General features: G+C 62.9%; 1 protein-coding gene across 4 annotated transcripts in view; it reads left to right on the top strand.

The window, feature by feature from the left end:
* GRAMD4 (GRAM domain containing 4) overlaps positions 1-18,842 on the top strand; it is a 72,515-nt gene that overhangs the window by 14,467 nt on the left and 39,206 nt on the right. For 2 of the 4 annotated variants that reach the window (XM_059187289.1, XM_059187290.1), the window contains exon 2: positions 18,017-18,227. In XM_059187289.1, coding sequence (XP_059043272.1) covers positions 18,017-18,227 — 211 coding nt within the window. Of the gene's footprint in view, positions 1-13,558; positions 14,014-17,242; positions 17,944-18,016; positions 18,228-18,842 lie in introns of those variants that run through there. The other 2 variants (XM_059187291.1, XM_059187288.1) reach the window with 2 other exon arrangements.

Consider the following 18,842-nt stretch of genomic DNA (forward strand, 5'->3'; position numbering starts at 1 on the left):
TCCCTGCCCCCTTTGTGTGACAGTCTGGAAGGACTGGTAGAAGTGGTCTGGGCCGGCCCAGAGGGGGGAGGCGGGGAGGTGACACCAGGCCTCTAAGCCGGGAAGCCGGGACAGGTATGAAAGCCCACGGCTGTGAGGGGCCAGGTGTGCTGGGGGGCAGGGGCGGGGCGTGAGGAACATCTGAGGGGTGAGCCCCGGGGGGACAGGTGTTTCCGGGAGTCTCCGATGTGGAAATGGCCCAGGATGGGAGGGGGCAGCTAAGTCTGGGAGCAGGTCAGCTGGAGGTGGAGGCGGGGGCCTCCCTGGAGTGGAGGGAAAGGCTGGACCCCCCCCACCACCACCTCGCCATGACCCTGGAGGAGTGAGGGGCAGCACAGCAGCCGTGGGGCTGGGAGGGCGCTGTCTTGAGGTGGAACGTGGAGGGAAGGGGGCTCTGTCCCACCTGTGGCTGCTGCCGGCGGACCAGGCCCGGAAGGACATGCCCTGCAGCCCAGGGGCTCCCACAGGCTATGTGGTGCGTCCTGGGGAGGGAGGTGCGGAGGAGAACCCAGTACCTCGGGTTTCCAGAACAACCATGGAGGTGATGTGGGGGAAGCTGGCCTTGGTGCCTTGGAGGGGGATGCCCCTTCTGACCTCAGTGTCCTGGGCTCTGAGTCTGCCTTTATTAAGGGGTGCCCCTCTGGGGGACCCTCGTCTTGTAGCCCAGGGTAGGAGCTGGCTGTGCTCTGGGAAAGTGAGGCAGTGCCCGTGGCGTCCGGGTGTGGCACGCGTGCTGGGGTCCCGGAGTGGAGAACCTTGGGAGGCACACAGGCTCCCGTCAGGCAGCTCAGCCCTTGGCCAGGGTCGGGGCCCCTACCTGCCTCGACACCCCTGCCCCTCCCTATGCCCACGCCGCAGCCCCAGCTGCCCCGATGACCATCCTCTCAGTCATCAAGGATGAGCGAGGCGGAGAGGCAAGTGCACGGAGAACAACCTTCAAGCCGCGCTGCGCAGGCCGGTGCCTCCCTGTCCCATGCAGGTGGGGACCGTTGGTGATGTGCGTAGCCAGCCGGCCAGCTGGGTCCTCCGGCTCTCCTGTCCTTACACGTGGTCTCTTTTTCTTCCTCTGCCCCCTTCATGGGCTCTCCAGGGAGCTGGGAAGGGGCGGGAGCCAAGTAGGTCAAAGTAGGTCAGCGTGAGCCTGCTGTCCCAGAGAGAGGGGCCGGTCACCCCCGTACCCTCCTCTCTCCGAGAGCTGACCCCTGTATCGGGAGGGTCGGCTCTATCCAGAGGCAGTTTGTGGGTGCTGGTGGGGTCGTTGAGCACAGGTGCAGTGCTCTGAGGGGGGGTCAGGGGTATGAATCTGCAGGTTCCCTCCCCCTCATCCTCCTGACCTGGCTGGGAGCACTCGGGGGAGCGACTGAGCTCCCCGCACTGAGACCCAGGCTGGGAGTCTTACTGGGGAGGTGGCGCCAGGGAGGCCGGAGCCAGCCGTTCCCGTAGGCGTGCGTGGGCCTGGAAGGACGCTGCAGGGTCCCCCGTGACCCTCTGTGTGTGTGGAGCCAGGCTCCCCGGGCCTGGGCCAGTGTGCTGTGCCGGCGTGGGGGCTGCTGAGGGTCTGTCTTCTCCGGGAACCGATTTATGGAATTTGGGGATCAGGCCCCAACAGGTGCCGCTCTGTTGTCTTCCTGGGTCTTTCCTACCCTCCCCGAGGCCCCCACGTCGCGGCATCTCGAGGTTGTGGGACGGACTCGGCTGCCGTCCCCAGGCTGGATGGGAAACCACCGTTCTCGGCTGCGCCAACCTGTCTGTCTGGTTAAGCCAGGTCTCCACGCCTGCTTTCGGTGCGTCCTGCCCTCCCTGGGAATCCACGGCCAGCCCTTCGGCCCCCTTGGCTGGGACGAGCGTGGGGAGGTGGCTCCGGCGGGGATCGCGGAGCTGGATTGCGGCGGCCGGGCCGGGTGTGGACGCTGGCAGGAGGCCACCGTGGACACGGCGTGCAGGTTCCCTGGAGCCCCGCGGCCCGTGGGAAGGCGAGGATGCGGTGAGCCGGGCCGTCCGTGGATCTGGGGACTTGCTGAGGGACGTCTGTCTCACGGTTTAGGTGACATGCCCGCAGCGTTCCCATGAGGACAGGAGCGGCGGCATCGTGGAGGGCAGGCTGGTGTGGATCGTGGGTTGTTACCGGTGCTCTGTTTGCACATGTTCCCCTCCAGGTGCGGAAGGCGGCGTGTTCTTACCCGTTGTGGGTTTTTAGTCATTTCAGGATGTGGCACTGGACCTTTCTTGGGTCCGACGCTGATGAGAATTCGCGTGAGATGCTTGGGGCCTCTTCTGCTCTGGTGAGCGAGTGGAGGCAGGAGCGTGGCCGTTCGAGGGCAGTGGCGTGGTCCTCCTGCCCCGTGGTTGTGGCCGCCCGAGGACTCCACTCGCGGAAGGTGCAGGAAAGCCGCTGGTGCTTCCTCGTGGGACCCTCTCCGAGCAGCTCCCTCCCCAACTCTCAAAGGATGGTCTCTGGCCAGCTGTTCGGGCGTCTAGGTCTTTGGGGTCTGGTTGGCTGAGCTGTAGGGGCCTGCCTGGGGTCGGGGCACCCGCCGTCAGCCAGGGATGTGGGGGGGTGGGGCAGCAGTGAGCCCCTCTGAGGGGCAGGTATCCCGGGCCCTTTTCCAGCCATGCTGAGTGGCCGGATTGAAGAACGATCGGGGGGGCTGGGGCCGGGAGCCCAGGCGTGTGTGGGGGAAAGTGAGTGCCCCAGGCAGGAACAGCAGCTTCACTCCCGGCCCAGTGGGGAGGGCTGGGCTGCGAGCTTGGCAGCCCTGCAGGAGAGGGTCTCGGGGAACAGGGACAAAGCAGACTGCGATGTGGGGGTCAGGTCAGGACATTAAGATTTAGGGAGACTCCCTAACACAGGGCAAGTCGGTTTGGGGAACCCGTTCAACAGACGGGGCTGTGTGTGTCAGTGGTCATGCTGTTTCTTACGTAGCGTGGGGACGGCCGTTGGCTTTTCAGACTACGAGCCGTGACTTTCATCCTTGCGCTTCTGGGAGTTGATTTTCCCTCACTGACCGTGTCCTCTTGGTTCTCCGTGGAGGGAGGTGAGAGCCTGTGCGCAGATCAGCCCTGCTCCGCATCGCAGCCCCGCGGCCCCGCGGTTCTGTCCGATTGTCCTGGCCGGAGCAGGTTCACAGTGTGGGTTTAGTTGCCTTCGCGGAGGAGTGACCTTTTCCCATGTGGGCCCCATCGTGCGCGTGATTGAGGGAGACCCCGGTGCCTCGCGCTGCGGGCGCTGTTTCTCCCGGGGAACCGCCCGGGGAGCGAGGAGGCCGACGAGCCCACCTGAACCCGCAAGGCCCCGGGAAAGGTCGCTTGTTTCCGGGACGGTTTGTCAGGGTCCTGCGGAGACGGGCCTGCCGTGCTCGTCTGCCTCTTCTCAGGCGACCGGGAGACGGACCGTTGCATGCACGACTGTTTGTGGCTGGCGATGCCCGTGGTCTCCGGAGAGCATCCCGCCGACGCCTGCACGCGTCCCTCAGCTGTCACCACTCCTCGTCTCCCTCTCCAGGGCGACCCCCATGTTTCGGAGTCACCTTGTCGGCCCAGCGGCGAGGGGTCCGCCGCAGGCTTGCTGACGCCCTTTGGTGCTTGCCACCTGGGGTGGAGGCTGTGCGGCTGCCGGCCTGGGGCCCTTAGGCCCTTGTCTGTGCTTCCCTTTCTTCTGTTTCCTTCCCTGTCACCACTCCCTCTGCCTCACGTGTGTTCCACTCCTTCTCAGGCAGGCCGGGCCCCAGGAGGGCCGCACCTGTGTGCTCCAGACTCCCGCAGTCCTGTTACCGAGAAGGCTTTGATTGGCCTGCAGGGCTCAGTCTACGTTGTGGGGCGTCGGGAGACAGGCTGCTGGGTGCTGAGAACCACCGACACTGTGTGCCCTGGGCTGCTGAGGCAGGGTGGGCGTGCACACTCAGGTGTGAGAGCCCACGTGTCCTGGGCAGGGGTGTGCGCCAACTGAGAGACACCTGTGGATGAGGACATCAGGGAGGGCTTCCTGGGGCCCCTGGAAGGTGCATGGGACCCAGGGACAGGGAGGGTGTTTGTAAGCGGAGGGGTAGGGAAGTGTGCCTGGGGACCTCCTGTCACCTGAGCCCCCAAGGAGTGAGGCGGAGGCGGAGAAGAGAGAGGTGTAGCCACTGGCCTGGCTGGGCACAGGGGCATGGCTTCGCCCCTGCTGTCTGACTCTGTGCCAAGGGTCCATACCTGTACGGTGAGTGCGCCCTGCCCTGCCCTGCCCATCTGACGTTCCTCTTGCACATGTGGTGACACAGACCTGCCACGCGCTCTGTAGCCTGCCACCCCCCGCCCCCCGCCCCCCGTCCATGGTCTGACCCGCCGCCTGCTGCTGAGGCCCTGGTTGTGCCTGTGGACGGTTCCCTGCTGCCTCCCCTGGAGGCCTAGACGGGGGTCAGAGGGGGTCGCAGGCCTGTCCCCGCACGCCTTCTCCGGAATCGGGGCCGGGTGCTGGCTCTCCGAGTTGATCTCTGAGCGCTTTATATAATCTTCAGTTCGAGAGGTTGCCAGAGGCCCTTAGTTACACGGTTGTCTCTGTTGCTCCTCACCGGGTGAGAAAGTAAAACTAAGAACTTCAGAAATAGTCTTTAATTGATCAGAAACTGCCAACTATAAACCCATTACATATTCACACAAGTAGCACATTTTATTTTCATTAAAATCATTGTTCCCCCACACACCTCCCTAGACGGCATAGAAACGAGTGCAGGCAGCAGAGGCGGCTCTGCAGGCCTGTGGCTGGGCGGGACTGAACACAGCCGGCGTGCCGGGTCCGGTCCGGTCCCGTGCGCCGTGCGCCGTGCGTGCGAGCCGGCGTGGGAGGGCCGATGAGCCTGGGGTTTAACCTTGCGCGTCCCCAAAAGGGGTTCCTGGGCCATAGTCGGAGAACTGCTGGCTTGGCCTCTGGAGAGATTTCCCTGACGTGGTGAATGAAGGTCCTTGTTTCCGTTTTTTCTGCTTTTTTAGAGTTTTTCTTATAAAAATATGTAAATAAGGTCCTTCTTGTCTTTTATTTGAAACATTTGATTTTAAAACTTCGCTGTGGAATAGTCAGCACGTTCAGGATTCAGGAGGGGTCGAAGCTCAAGTTGGGTCTCTAGTGCCCTCTCTCCTCCCCTCCCCCACTCCTCCTCCCCCCCACCCCAGCTCCGGGGCTCCTGGCTCCTGGCTTGCCCACACTGGCAGGCAGCCGTCAGCCCAGGCTGCACGGTCTCCAGCAGGGCACGCAGGGGGCCTCACTTCTTCAGACGATGGGGGATCCCACGTGTGGCTGTCCCCCACGGATGGACATGAGGGCGCGTCCTGCTCTTTCTGCTGTTCCAGAAACAACATGGCAGTGAGGTGACCTCGCCTGCACATCATTTTGCAAGTGTGAGAGGTTCCTGAAAATGAAATACCGCCGTTCCTGGGCGTTGCAAAATGGCCTCGTGCGCCTCCTTCCGAGCCGGGGACCCCGCTTCCTGGCCCTCACGCCCGCGTGCCCTGTGTCCGCTGGGCTGTTAGGGACAAGGCTTCTGACTGTCCTTTCCGTGCGTGCTTCTGTCTACGTAAGTGACAGCTGTCCTTCCGCCTGTTGGAGCCGTGTTTGCCTTTGCCGGGAGCCGTCCGCACCTTCTGCGCATTTCTCCACGGGGCTGTTCATGAACGGCGGACACATGAAACCTCTGTGGTGTGTGCGGCCAGCGTTTCCTTCTGGATTCTCATCTGTTTCACTGCTGACGGAGGTTTCTGCCTTGCAGAAATTGGTTTTGGAAGAAATCTGTGTTCTCAACTGTGCGTCACATCTTGCTTGGAAAGGCCTAGGCTGGTCCGAGGTCCCGGACCCTCCCCTGTGGCGCTGGGCCACTCGGAGTGTCATCTGAGCGTGGCTACAACCTTGCTTTTCCCGCAACTACAGGGACGTCCCAGGTCGTTTGCAGGACAGTGTGTGTCTCTTCCCCTGTGCTGGGAAACGCCACTTTGATCCTGACGGCGGCTGGGTCAGCTTCTGTCCATTCTGCTTTGTTCCGCGGCCCTGCTCTCTGTTGATGCGCCGTCCCCACGCCTGCGGAAGGGCTGTAGCTGCGCCACGTTCTGTTACGTGGTAGGGCTGGACATTCCGTTGTATGAGACCAGCATACCGTCCATGTCCGTCTCCGGATCTCTGTCCCTGTCCCATACTGAAACTCTGTCCCCATGGAACACGGACTGCCCATCCCCCTCTTCCCACCCCTGGTGCCCACCGTCACCCCTCTGTCTCTCTCTGTTGATGAGACTCTCCCAGGGGACGTCTGAGTAGCACTCTGCAGAATTTGTCCCTCTGTGGCTGGCTCATTTCGCTGGGCACAGCGCCCTCCAGGCTCGTCCATGCTCTAGCCCCCATCACAATTCCCACTGTGCTCGAGGCCCCGTGGTACGCCCTTCTGTGCATAGACCTTCCATCCATGGTTTGTCCAGCCATGGACATGTTTGTCCATCCATCCGTATCTCTTCAAGGCCCACTTGTCGGTATTGGGGTGTGGCCCTGGACGTGGGGCTGATTGGTCCTCTGGTCCTGTGTTTATTTTCTGGCCGTGGGTCTTGGAAATCAGACCTAGTGTTGTCCTGGGATTCTGGCGAATGGACGGCCCTGAGCCAGGCGGCTCTGGTCCCTAAGCAGGTCTGTGAGCTGTCGGGGTCGGGGGGACAGGGTGGGAGTGATGGAGACCGTCCTGTGCCCTCGCCTCCATCTCGCACCCAGTCATGGCTGTGAGTCCCCCTGAGGGGGGGACCCCAGAGTCGCAGCAGCTGTGCTCACGGAGTCCTTCGTGCCAGCCTGGCCCAGAGACAGGCATGCGGGAGCCAGGCCTCCAGCCTCCCAGAGGCAGGCAGGTGGGGGCGGGATGGGAGGGCGGGAAGGCATGAAGCCCACGGGCCGTGTCGCTGTGGCTCTCTGTGCAGCTGCCGTAGGTGGCAGCTCCCCGCGCACTCCCTGTGCCGCAAGTCCGCTCTCCCAGAACGGACCAAGCCCCTCAGCCAGCCTTCTCTGCTTCCCACGGCCCCATGGTTTCCTCTGACCACCCTGCTGGGATGCTCCGTGCTGTTCCTGCCGTGGGGTGTCTCCCTCTGCAGCCCGTGGCTGCCTGCTGCGGCTCAGAGTGGCCTGCCCCGGCCTGTGGCCCCCCGTCGGCCCGTGGCCCCCATCCCCCACTCACCGGACTCCTCCTCTCCATGGTCAGGAGGTGCCTGGGCCTTTGGCGAGCCTCCTCTGCATTCCCGCACTGGGCTGCATCTGGTGCGTCGTAGCTGCTCATTAAACGCCCGCTGACCACCTCACTTGTCGCAGTGACTCCGAGTGTGCAGCGTGGCACCGGCACGCCTGCCTCCCTAGCCTCTGCCCCTGCCCCCGCTGCACGGCTTGAGGCTGTGAGCCCGAGGCCCCAGGGCTGGTGCTGCCGCCTATACACAGTGGCCTCGCGGGGCCTGCAGATGCAGGTACAGGACAGCTTTGAGGGCGCAGCTGTGGTATTGGTTTTGGTTTTTATTTTTTTCTTTTGCGTTGGATGTGAGTTTGTAGCAGAGGCCCGTGCAGGCAAGGCTGCCGAGCGCCTGCCGGCCCCACTGCCGTCCTGCCTCGTCCGGGCCTGCGTCGTGTTCCGGTCTTGGCCTGCTGAGCAGGAAGTGTGGGTTCCACCTTCTCACCGTGTGTGGTTTTAAACGCGGAAAACCTTTTTGTGGCATGTGGTGCTTGACACCCCGGGGAGGCCTGGAAATATCCCGAGGGCTGGCTGGGAGGTGGGGAGCGGCTGGCGGGGGAGCCCCAGGCCTGGGCTGGGCGGAGATAAAATAGCAGCAACAGAGTGGCTTCCGGGCAGGTGGTTTGGCTGAGCACGAAAGCACTTTCCGTCTAAGGGGCTGTTTAAAGCTGCGGGTTTACCCTGGTGCTCAATTCGCCTGGGGACCCGGAAGGTCTTTAAAATGCACCTCACCCACCCATGCCCTGACTGGTTGCCGGAAACAGGTGACGGCCAGGTGATGGCCAGGTGACGGCCAGGTGACGGTGGTGTTGGGCCGGGGGTGGTGTAGTTGAGTGCGCTGGGAAGGGGGCAGTGCACAGCTGTGGAGCATGGATTGATGGGTTTCAAGCAGGGGGTGGGACCGGGGCTGCCTCCTGGTGTCACAGGGGCTTATTAGTTGTCACTGCAGAGCCAGGGTCACTGCCCCGAGACCCGGGGATGGCCCTTCGGGGTGGGCAGTGCCCTCCCCCGTGCTGTTCCCAGCTGGCTCTCCTTCCAGCTCCTCTGCCTCAGACCGGAGTCGGGGGACGTGGGGAGAAGTCCCTGGCCCACGACTCGGGTGGACGGAGATGGTTCGGTGTCCCTCACTGAGATCCTTCTGGCCCCAGGGAGCCTAGAGACCGTCCAGGCTGCCCCAGCTTCCCCATGGAGGGCACCTTGCCCCTCACCCCTTTCCTTAAGAAAACTGGGTGGGGGCGAGGTCCGCGCACAAGCGTGCGATGCTCGGGCTGCTGTCGGTGGGATCCCCGGGCTTAGCCAGGGCCCAGGTTCCCTGTTAGTGGGCCACCAAGTGCTGTGACCTTTCTGAGAGTTCTTGTTCCGCTGGGCGTCTGTCCCCGAAGGACCAGGGGCAGTAGAGCATGGCCCATAGGCCAAACCCTGCGCACTGCCACCTGCTTTTGTAAATAATGTTTTTGGCCCAGAGCCACACCCATTTTGTGGTCCAGCAGAGTGAGCTGAGAAGTTGGGACGGCTGTGCGGCCTGCCAAGCCCAACACTTCCTACCTGGCCCCTTGCAGAACAGGCTCGCCCGGCCGCAGGCCGTCTCCTGCCGTGTCTTCATGGTGCGCTGCCTTTGGAAAGCAGCCTGCTTTCAGACAGCTGCGAGCCCCGCCCCTTTCTGCTTTCAGGAACTTGGGCTGGGGCCATGGCAGGAAGTCATGCCTGGTGCCCGGAATTTGGAAGGTGTTTCCTACCAGCTGTCATTGGCTGGATCTCCTCAGGTCCTGGTTGCAAAGAGAAATGGAGAGAAATTGAAGTGAATTTGTGTGCACTTCTGGTAGCTTGTTCTATTTTCTGAGGTGACATGGAAGTTTTTGTCTGGCTGCTCCTAAACATTAGGTTTTCTTGTTAGCTGTGTGTTGTTTAAATAGACATCAGCGTGGCCACTCTGCCAGGCTCCTTACTCAATATGCTAGGCAGAGCGGCCTGGGAGCTGTCCTACAGTGAGGGACGCATTACTAGAGGCATGTGCTGGGGAGGGTAGGATGGCTGGGTCTGTCTGGGGCTAGGGCAAGCACAGACTCCGGAGTCCAGTGAGGCTGCTTCCTGTTTCTGACATGCCACTTCTCTTTTACTCTGCTTCCCTGAGCCTCCATTACCCCTTTTGTCAATTTAGCAGGAGTTCTTTCCTCTCAACATTGTGACCAGGACAGACGACACCTGTGATGGTGCTGCTGCCTGCGAGTTGGGGCCCTGCACAGGTTTTGGGGTGTACAGGAGGCCTGGGGACCGTGAAAGCATGGTGCTGGGGGTTTGTCCTCCCTTGTGTCGGGGCCCTGTGAACACTCCGTAGCAGGTGCTCCCAGCCCCTGTCTGGGGCTTCCTCTCCAGGTGTGCATCTGGGCTGAGGCCTAAATGCCTGGAGACAGGTCGTCAGGTGGCCCCAGCTCACACCTGTGACGGGCGCTGCCCTTTCTTATTTCTACTTCAGAGACTGGGAGGGCTGGGCTGGACCTGGCTGGCCTGCCTCTGCAGACCTCACTGTCGACCTTGGGGCTGCCCCCAGCTGGGGTCAGGGGGCATATGCCTGGTTTGCGCAGGGCAGGTGGCAAGGCTGAGGCTTGGTCCTGGTGCACCAGCTGGGGGGTGCTGCGCCCTCTCTGAATTGGACGCCTGCCCCCTGCCCCAGGGTCTGGTCTGAATCCTCCCTTGGGGTTCTGGGCACCATGGCCCATGCTTCCCACTGCCTGCAGGCTCCGGTCACCCGCCAGCCCTTCCTTTCCTGCCTGCAGATGCTTTGGAAGTTTCTGATGGCCGGAGGGGTGGAGGCGAGGTAGGTCTTGAGTGTCCTGGACCCTCTTGCCCTGGCCTCCCCCCTCTGTCAGGCAGGGATGTCACCATGGCGCCCCACGGGGAACGTGACAGTGACCTTTGTTGAATGTGGACTTGGAAGGTCGGATCTGGGGTCTCGTCCTCATTCCTGCCGCGCACCGGCTGATGACCACAGGGTCCTTCCCCGTGCAGTTGAGTGGGGTCCCTGGCAGCTCTTGGAGGAGGGATGCTTTCAAACCCATGCTTTCAACATGCTTTCAAACCCAGAGCCTGGCATGGGGGAAGGTGGTGTGACCCACATGGGGTCACGGGGTGTGGCAGCTGGGGCTGCCACTCGCAGCTGGATGCTGAGGAGGATCGGCATGCAGACCGCGCTCAGTGGGCTCCCCAGTGGGAATGGCCCCAGGCAGGCACGCGTCCCCCCACTGCCCCCTCAGCTGTGGTTGGTATGTGGACGATTATGCTGCAGGACGCCCAAGTGGGGGTGACTTCATGGAGAGTGGGAGCTGCTTGTCTGGGCAGGCGAGTGGTGTCCCAGCACATGTGGGAAGAATGAGGGGTCACCTGGTGGCTGGGAATGCCTTGGATAGCAGGAATGCCCCTGGTCGGGTCCCAGGGGTTCAGGGGCGGGTCTTGGCACCTCCTTGGGGACCCAAGGGGGCTGGGATGGGGAGGATGGTGGGTGGAGTCTGGCTCGGTTCTGCTGTCCAGGCCCAGTGAGCTCACGGTCTGGGTCCCACCTCCAGGACTGTCTTTGGTCCCTTTGGCCCTCTCAGGGACTCAAACTTTGCATTTTGACCTTGGCTTCTGTTTTGTGCATATGTCCCCGAGCCCTACAGGGGAAGAAGGGTGAGTGGTAGCGCTGAGTCCCTTGGTGTTTCCTGAGCCCTGTTTTTATGTGCCTGTGACAGTGTGAGATGGAGGGAGGCGGACACATGTCCTAGCACCCGTACCAGCTCGTACCAGCTTATACCAGCTTGTACCAGCCCGTACCAGCTCGTACCAGCCCGTACCAGCCCGTACCAGCCCACAGGCACTGTTAGCATTGCAGGGATCTGGGAGTTGGCCAGTAGGAAGCACGGGAGCCTGTAAACTCAACGTTGGGTAAACTGGAAGCACACGGACCCGACCGAACCCCTCCTTGCCGAACTGCCGTCACTGCTTTTATTCACTGGCGTGGTCCCGAGGTGGTTTGCATCGGTCTTGTCTGAAAGGTGGACATCCTGGCTCACAGTGGCCACGGCATCGGGCCCCACCACGCACCCATGCCTGCTCGCAAATGGCCCCGGGGGGAGCAGCCACACCCCCAGAACGGGCCGATGCCGCGCATCAGGGCTTCACTTCTCGTTTCGTTGATTGGGCTTCGTTGAGGGACGGAAAATCCGCGTGTGTGACATGTGTAGCCACTCGCTGTGAGTGGCACAGAAGAGCCGAGGTGACTGTGCGCTGCTCTCAGAAAGCTGTCCTGCCCTTGGGCAGGGAAGTCCCTGTCCATGAGCCACGCATGGGGCCCTGAGGCGTGCCTCCCACGTGCACCTTGTCTGTCTGGTTCACGTGAACAGAATTGCCAGCCAGCAGTCCTGCCCGCGCTGGACTCGTCTGCCCCCTGCAACCGTGGTGGACAAGGGAGGGGTGTTAGGAGAAGCTGGAACGCCCGTGAGCTGCGCCGGCCGCACGTTTTACCAGGAGCTGAGTGTGTGTACAGCTGTGTGTCCATGTGGTTTGTAAGAGCCGTCCGGCCGACGTCTCTGCTCTCGGGTCCCCGGAGCCACTCCCTGCGCCGTCACAAGCTCTCCAGGCCGTGTGCGTGATCCCAGGTCACAGAAGAGGGGGGTGACAGCTCACACCAGGCCCTCTCAGCTCTCCCGCTCTCTCTGATTCTCCAGGGCCACCCAGGCCATTGTCAGGGTCACCGAGCTGGTGGGACCTGTCTGCATATCTTCACTGGCAGATTACACAGGAGGTTTTGGGCTGACCTTCGTGGGGGCAGACCGGCCCTGAAGATGCTTGCCCCTGGGAAGAAATTCAGGCCTCTACCCCGCCTCCAGAGAAACATCCAGGTTATTGGAAACTTGGCGTTAAGTTTTCTGCAAGTGTTTATGGAGTTAAGGGCTGCAAACCCCAGCGGGTCTCCTGGACGAAGTCCGTGGACAGCCCTTTACTCTGAGGGCTCTGTGGAAGGACAGCTCTTCGCGGCTGTGGCCGAGGGGCCCAGAGCCGGCGTAGGGTCCCGTGTTTCCTGGTGCTCAGAGACTGGTCAGCACGGCCCCTCCTTTGTGCATCATTGCTTCGTTTGTGGGATGAGGGTTTGTGAGCCTAGCACAGGTCACGGCTGGCCTCTGCCTTAGGGCCTGTGTTCTTACAGGGCAGGGCTGGAGGCCCAAATCCTAAACAGGGACGTTAGCTGGAAGTTCCCGGACCCCAAACCAAATGGGATGATGGTTTTCAAGGTGGGGTACTTGGAGAAAAAGGCTCTGGGATGGGGAATCCCCCAGAACTAGAGGTGCTGGGCCCCGCAGTAGGAGCAAAGGTAGTGGCCAGAGGACCCCCAGGGGCTGGAAGTCCGGTTTCCTGCCACATGGAGAAGGGCTCTGTGAGGTGCCGTGGGATCCCCACCCCAAGTCCAGCAGGGCAGGAGGGTGTGGTCAGGGTGCAGAGGCAGATGTTGTGGGACCTAGCTTGGAGAGGAGGGCCGTGTGTGCTGCAGGTGGCCCTGGAGTAATGGCGGGTTCCTTCAGGGGCTATGGCTTGAGCAGTGTGGATACACACGCCGTCCAGCAGGAGGGTGAGTGGAGACTCTGGCTCTGCACTAAGCCCAATAGAACTGAGACGTCCAGCAGGCCGCCCGCGGATAAGCCAGAGCAGAGATCCTGGGAAAGCCTGCAGGTGCTAGTTCGGGGGGAGGACATCTGGGTGTGGACACCAGGAGTATTTGGGGTCCTGCTGCCTGTGCCCAGCTGGCAGGACCCAGCTGTGAATCTGGGTGAGGGAAGGGGCTCACACACAAGCCTTGTGTTTGGGGAGACCTGGGGGTCATCCGCTGTGAGCCAGCATCTTGAGCCTGGCCATGGGGTTGGGGACAGGATCAGTGGCTCTGGCATCAGACCACTCCCAGGGGAGTTCCTAGCACAGGGCCCTGCAGGACTGAATGGGAGTTGTGTGTGTGCTGGGGTTCTGGGGGCGAGGCCCTTGGGGTGCTGATTAGGACACCCAAGTCAGCACCTCCCCAGCGCTCCTGGTCCCCCTGCAGAGCCTCCGAATCTGCGGCTGCCCTCCCAGGCCGCTCTGCGGGGTCTGGAGCTGTCTTCCCAGAGGACAGGGAGGAAGGGCCGGCTCTAGGCCTGGCTTGGGGAGCGGGGAGGCGTGGGTTCTCAGCATCTGTGACTCCCAGGAAGAAGGCTTAGGACGGGGCTGGCTCCTGTGGGAAAGTGGACTCTGTTTATCCTTGGATCAGCAGGAGAGCCCCTAGATAATCGGGAGACGAGGCCAGGCCGGGGAGTGACGTGCGCGGCGGGTCGAGGGAGATTGGCTGGGACACGGCAAGCGCCAGAGACCAGGAACTACTCTTTTAAGAATCTTGGCTGGGAAGGGAAATGAAGTCCTTTGTGGTTTCCAAGTCCAGTTTCCCTAGACACTGCCGTCTTTGTGTGTCCAGAAGCCATTCAGTGGGTTTCCAGAGCAGCACGCTTTGTGTCTTGGGGCCAGCTCTGCTGGACTCGGTCCTGCATGCAGGGGACGCGGAGCCCGGCGGGTGCTGCCCGGAGCCGGCCGAGCCCCACCACCCTGTGCCGCAGCCCCAGGTGGCCGCGCTGTGCGTGTTCCCGGCTTCCTCGCTGCCACGGCCAGGGCTCCAGCGTCCTTGCAGAGTGCCCTGGCTCTGATCAGGGTTCTGGAGTAGCTACGGCCAGGGGGCCTCTCCCAGAGCGTCTGCGTCCACGCGGAGGTACGGGAGGGGATTCCCTCCGCCGGAGGCAGGGCCTGTGGCCACGGATCCCGCTGAGCAGCTGGGCCCCCTTGGGGTGGGGGGCTTACGGGAGCTGCCCTGAGTTGCCCGGGCTGGGCCCGTGGGTGCTTGTGTGGGGGGGTGCGGTCCCAGGGAGGGCATCTGAGGAGGTAGGGTCAGGGCTTGGGGGGCCGGTGGGATACAGGGAGGGCTAGCTGGGGGGCTGGGGGACACATGGCAGCAGCATCCAGAACACAGGTGCAAGTAGGATTTGTCGAAAGGGCACCCACCCCGCACGGGGTCTGTGTGGAAAGCTTCGCTCTGGGTCCCACTTGGTATCTGAGATCCGGCCTCCTCCGTGTCCGACACGGTGGTCCACACTGGTCCCCCATCTTTAGTGGACAGTGGGGGGTGAACCAGGTGTGTGTCCTCCCCAAATTCCCATCCACCCGGATTTTGTGGATCTGGCTTCGCTTGGAACAGAGACTGAACGGACATAATCGAGACGACATAGTCCTGGGCTAGGCTGTGCCACACGCCAGCCCAGCGCAGGGGTGTGGCGTGGCTCCCCTTGCAGCCTGGACCTGGTCCCCGGTGGGGAGGGTGGGGAGTCCTGGGTCTGGTTCTGAGCAGACAGTAGTGTGGATGCTTCATCCTTCGAGGGGCCCAGGGAGCCTGGGGAAACAGGGGGATGGGGCTGAGCTTCTGGGAACCCCTCTCTTGGGGGGACTGTGTGTCGAGACGCCCTGGTGCGGGCTGACATGAGGAGCCGGCAGGAAGAGCCCAGGGTTGGGGTGAGCTGGCGGTGGGCAGGACGCGCCCATGGCTCCCCGAGGCATGCATTGCGTTCTGGTGGTGCGGGGGGCTGGACACTGGGTGCTTTGTCCCCTGTCTTACTGCTGCCGTTTTGTCGGCTTGCTGGAGCCGAACTGGGAGAGTCCAGCTCCGTCCCAGCTCCAGGGACGGCAGAGAATCCCAGACAGCGAGAACCCGCCAAGCCAGAGCCTTGCAGGGGGTACAGAGCTTGGTTGGCGTGAGGCCAGCTCTGGGCCCTCTGCTCTGGGCACAAGTCAGCCAGGGGTCCCTGCTCCCGAGCTGCAGCCTGGCCTGCCCCCTGTGCCCCGAGTTCCTCTGATGCAAGCTGCCAAGGAATCCCTCGGGCCTTCTTGGAGACGAGAGGAAGTAGGTTTTATATGGCTATACTTCCCATACCCAGTTTTTTATTTTTGTAGTTTAAAAAGCAGTAGGAACACTTTATAGGACATCTGGAGAGTGTCTCACATACCACCCCGTGCAGAGTCTTGTGTTACCTTTGGACTATTTGCCGTCACCGTGCGGGGGGGCGGCAGCCTTTGTCCCTCGGGGCTGAGATCCTGTGTGAGTCCCCTGTGATGCCGTGCCTGCTGTGTGGGGGGCGGGGCGGCTGGATCATGGGCCGTGCTGCGGGGTCACATCTCCCCACGGGGGCGACACGCTCCCCACGGGTTGGGTTCACGCTCAGGAGGCAGCCTCACCGGCTCCGAGGGCATCCGCACTCGCGGTGCCGCCGCCTTCTGCCTCGCGGCGTGGCTGGTGTTTCCTTTTTAGGGAACTTGGAGGTTTTTGCTCGAGTGGTGGGTAGATCTCCTCTGGCTGCGAATTCTTCTGCTCAGGAAAACTCGCCCATCTGTGCGCCGGGGTCTTGGAGCTCCTGCCCGGGTCCTGGAGCGGCCGCAGCGCGCCCGTGGTCATCCCTCACGGCCCACGCACGGGCCTATGCCTGGTTCGGCTGTGTTCTTTTCTTCTTTGACAGTGGAAGGCTGGGGGTCCCCAGGGGCTCTGTCGGGGAAGCGGCTGCCTTTGGCTCAGGTCATGGTCCTGGGGTCCTGGGACCAAGCCCTGACTCCCTCCCCCCGTGCATGCTGGCGCGTTGTCCCTCTTCTCGGATAAGGAAATCAGCCGGTCTAGTAAAAACAGTCCGAAGTTTGCTTCTGTCCACTTGACTCTTAGACTCTTTCGTGCTGTGATTGTTCTTGTCGTTTCTCTTAAAGAGACTGTTAGCCCCTCTCTGGGGACCTGGTCAGCACAAAGTTCTCTTTTCTTTAGGTTTCTGTTATTTTTGAAGTATACTCGTCCGTGCCTCTCTGTGGAACTCGCGGCAGCTGTTCTTCCGGGAAGCCAGCCCGCACCCTTGCCCACATGCAAGCAGCCTGCTGCCCTGGGGCCCTGTGCCGTGCCCCACGGCTGCCCACGGCTGCCCGTGGCCCACACCAGCCCCCCGAGGCCACGCCAGGCCTCCCTTGGCGTCATGCGCTTCTGGGCTCTCCTGGGTCCTGGGGGCCTTGGGCATCAGGTGTCCTGTCGTTTTTGCCATCAGGGCCACACCAGGCCCCCTGGTAGTACTCCGGGCGAGCTTGGAGAAGCGCCTGGCCCAGGACCCCTGCAGCCCCTCCCTCCCCGTGCAACGCACCCCTGCTGTTCTCATAGACCAGAGTGAGCACTGGTCCATCTGGCTGGAGTCCTAGGAGCCCCACTGTCGGCACCACTGCTCGGGGCAGGCAAGCTTGCCGAGGGAGGCGGAGGGCCCTTGCAGGGTGGGGGGCAGATACCCTGGGCCGTGATTGGAGAGTCCTTCGAGAGTGTTTGTGCCTGCACGGTCCCAACAGGAAGTTCTTTCCCAACTTTGTGGTTCCCTGACGCATCCCCAGTGGGATAGTTGGGGCCGAGCTGGATCCGTCCTCTTCGGCCCACTCCCGCCCGCCTCTCGTGGAGACGCTCGAGTGTTCACTGGGGCCGGCGTCCAGCTCCCGCCCGGTGTGCGTCCTCTGGGGCTCCCAGAGCGCTGGCCTCCCTGGTCTCATTCCTTCCGAGGCCGAAGCCAAGGCCCAGCAGGGGGTGAGCAGAGGAGGAGGCTTTGAGCCTCGCTGTGTCCCGAGCCCCCACCCTCCTGCTGGGACCCAGGGCCTCTCGCAGAAGGTGGGGGGCTGGGTCTGGTGGGATACCCCTGACGCGCGGCCCTGCGCCCCGGAGCTGTGTGACTGGGACTTGGGTTGGAGTTTGTGGCTTCTGCTGTGGGCTTCAGAGGGAGGCTGGCTGCGCACGCCGGGGAGCCACTCCCACTCTGCCCGTGGGGCTTTGCGGGGCCGGCTGGCCTCTCCTGGCCCACTTGGCGCAGAGATATGGGGCAACCTGCTACATGTCCATCTCCGTGTGACCCCGCACTGGGCCGGAGGGCACAGGCAGGCAGACTTCTTTCTGCGCCTGTGGCCTGGGGCTGTGCTGGGGAAGCAGGTGGGCCAGCGCTGGGCTCCTGACCAGCCCGTGTGTGGGAGGATCTCTCTGAGCACGACCTCAGCAAGCCGGCGAGGGCCGACCGGCGGGCAGGAAGGTGCTTGCGGCAGACGGAGCAGCCTGGGTCGTGTCCCTGGAAGTGGGGACCAGGCCGAGTCAGGGCACATGAAGCCAGGGCTCTGCTGGGTTCGGAAGGGATCTACTGAGACGTCCTCCTGCCGAGCATTCCAGTGGATTCTGGGCGTTTGCTGCTGTCTGGGCGGTGTGCATAGCTACAGCGCTGAGCGCATCCCCGATGGCTGGCTTGCTCTAGGAGTGGCCAGCCCTCTTCCCCTTCTCTTTGAAGCGTTTCTGCCCTGGCTTCGCCCGGTTCTGGCCTCCTTGTGCACCAGGCTGGCCGTCTTTGTGGCCGGGAAGGTCCTGCTGAGGGGCCTGGCTTTCTTCTACCTTGTGGGGCCCCATGGGGGAGGTGACATTGTTGGGGCCAGGGGCAGGGGCTTGGCCAGCGGAGTGGGAGTGGTGGAGGGGCCCAGGCGGTGGGTGCCAGGTGGGAGCCACTGGGCCCCGAGTTTTCCTTGAAAACCCCGAGCAGCCCCTCCCCGAGGGCAGGGCTCAGCCGCGGGACCAAGGCCTACGGAGGAGAACCATGCACTCAGGCAGGTGCGTGTGCCATGGGGCGGGTGGCCGGCAGGGGTGACCGAGTGACCGAGCCTCTTCCTTCCTTCTCGTGCAGGGACCCCGACCGTCATGTTAAGGTAAAGCAGAGGGGCTCGGTGCTGAACATGCTAAGGAGGCTGGACAAAATCCGGTTCAGAGGTCACAGGAGAGACGACTTCCTCGATCTAGCAGAGTCTCCAAATGCCTCGGACACCGAGTGCGGAGATGAGGTGCCCCTGAAGATGCCTCGGGCCTCGGCCCGGGACAGCGAGGAGCTGAGGGACACTGTGAGTACGCCAGGCAGGCCGGGCGCGCCCTCCACCGTCCGGCTTTGGCCCCGGGGACCGCCGCAGGGGGCGGGGGGCTGCCCCCCCTTACATGGTCCAGCTGAGTGTGCCCTTGGCATCTGTGTCCCGACCGGTGTGGCTCCCCTCTGCCCTCTTCTTGCTCCCCACTGGACCTCACTGGCCATTGGCAGGTGCCCAGCTTCCCGATCAAGGATCGCACAGCCTTTACCATGGGTCCATCCGGCCGCCGGATTTCTTTTCCTTCCTCGCCGGCTTCCTCGCTGGTTGGCCGACTTCTCATGGGGAAGTCACGCGCAGAAAGCTGGCCCCTGTGGGCCGGTCCGTGGGCGCTCTTCAGCGGGGCAGCAAGTGTCCATTGAGCAGCTCAGCTGGGCGGCATGGCTGTGGCGGGACCTGGGCTTGGGTGGGCTCTGCCTTCCGGATCTTGTGCCTCTTCAGCCGGGAGCGGGGCAGGGGCAAGGTGGGCTCTGGCCAGAGGTGATCGCGGGGCTCACCGTCCTGGGTGCAGCTGCCCAATGTTCCCCTTTGCTGGTGAAGAAGCCCAGAGCCGTCCTGCCCGGTGTGGACGGCCGGAGTCAGTGGCCCACTGGTTTC

Source organism: Mustela lutreola, chromosome 8 (genome assembly GCF_030435805.1).
Source record: "Mustela lutreola isolate mMusLut2 chromosome 8, mMusLut2.pri, whole genome shotgun sequence".
NCBI classification, from domain to species: Eukaryota; Metazoa; Chordata; class Mammalia; order Carnivora; family Mustelidae; genus Mustela; species Mustela lutreola.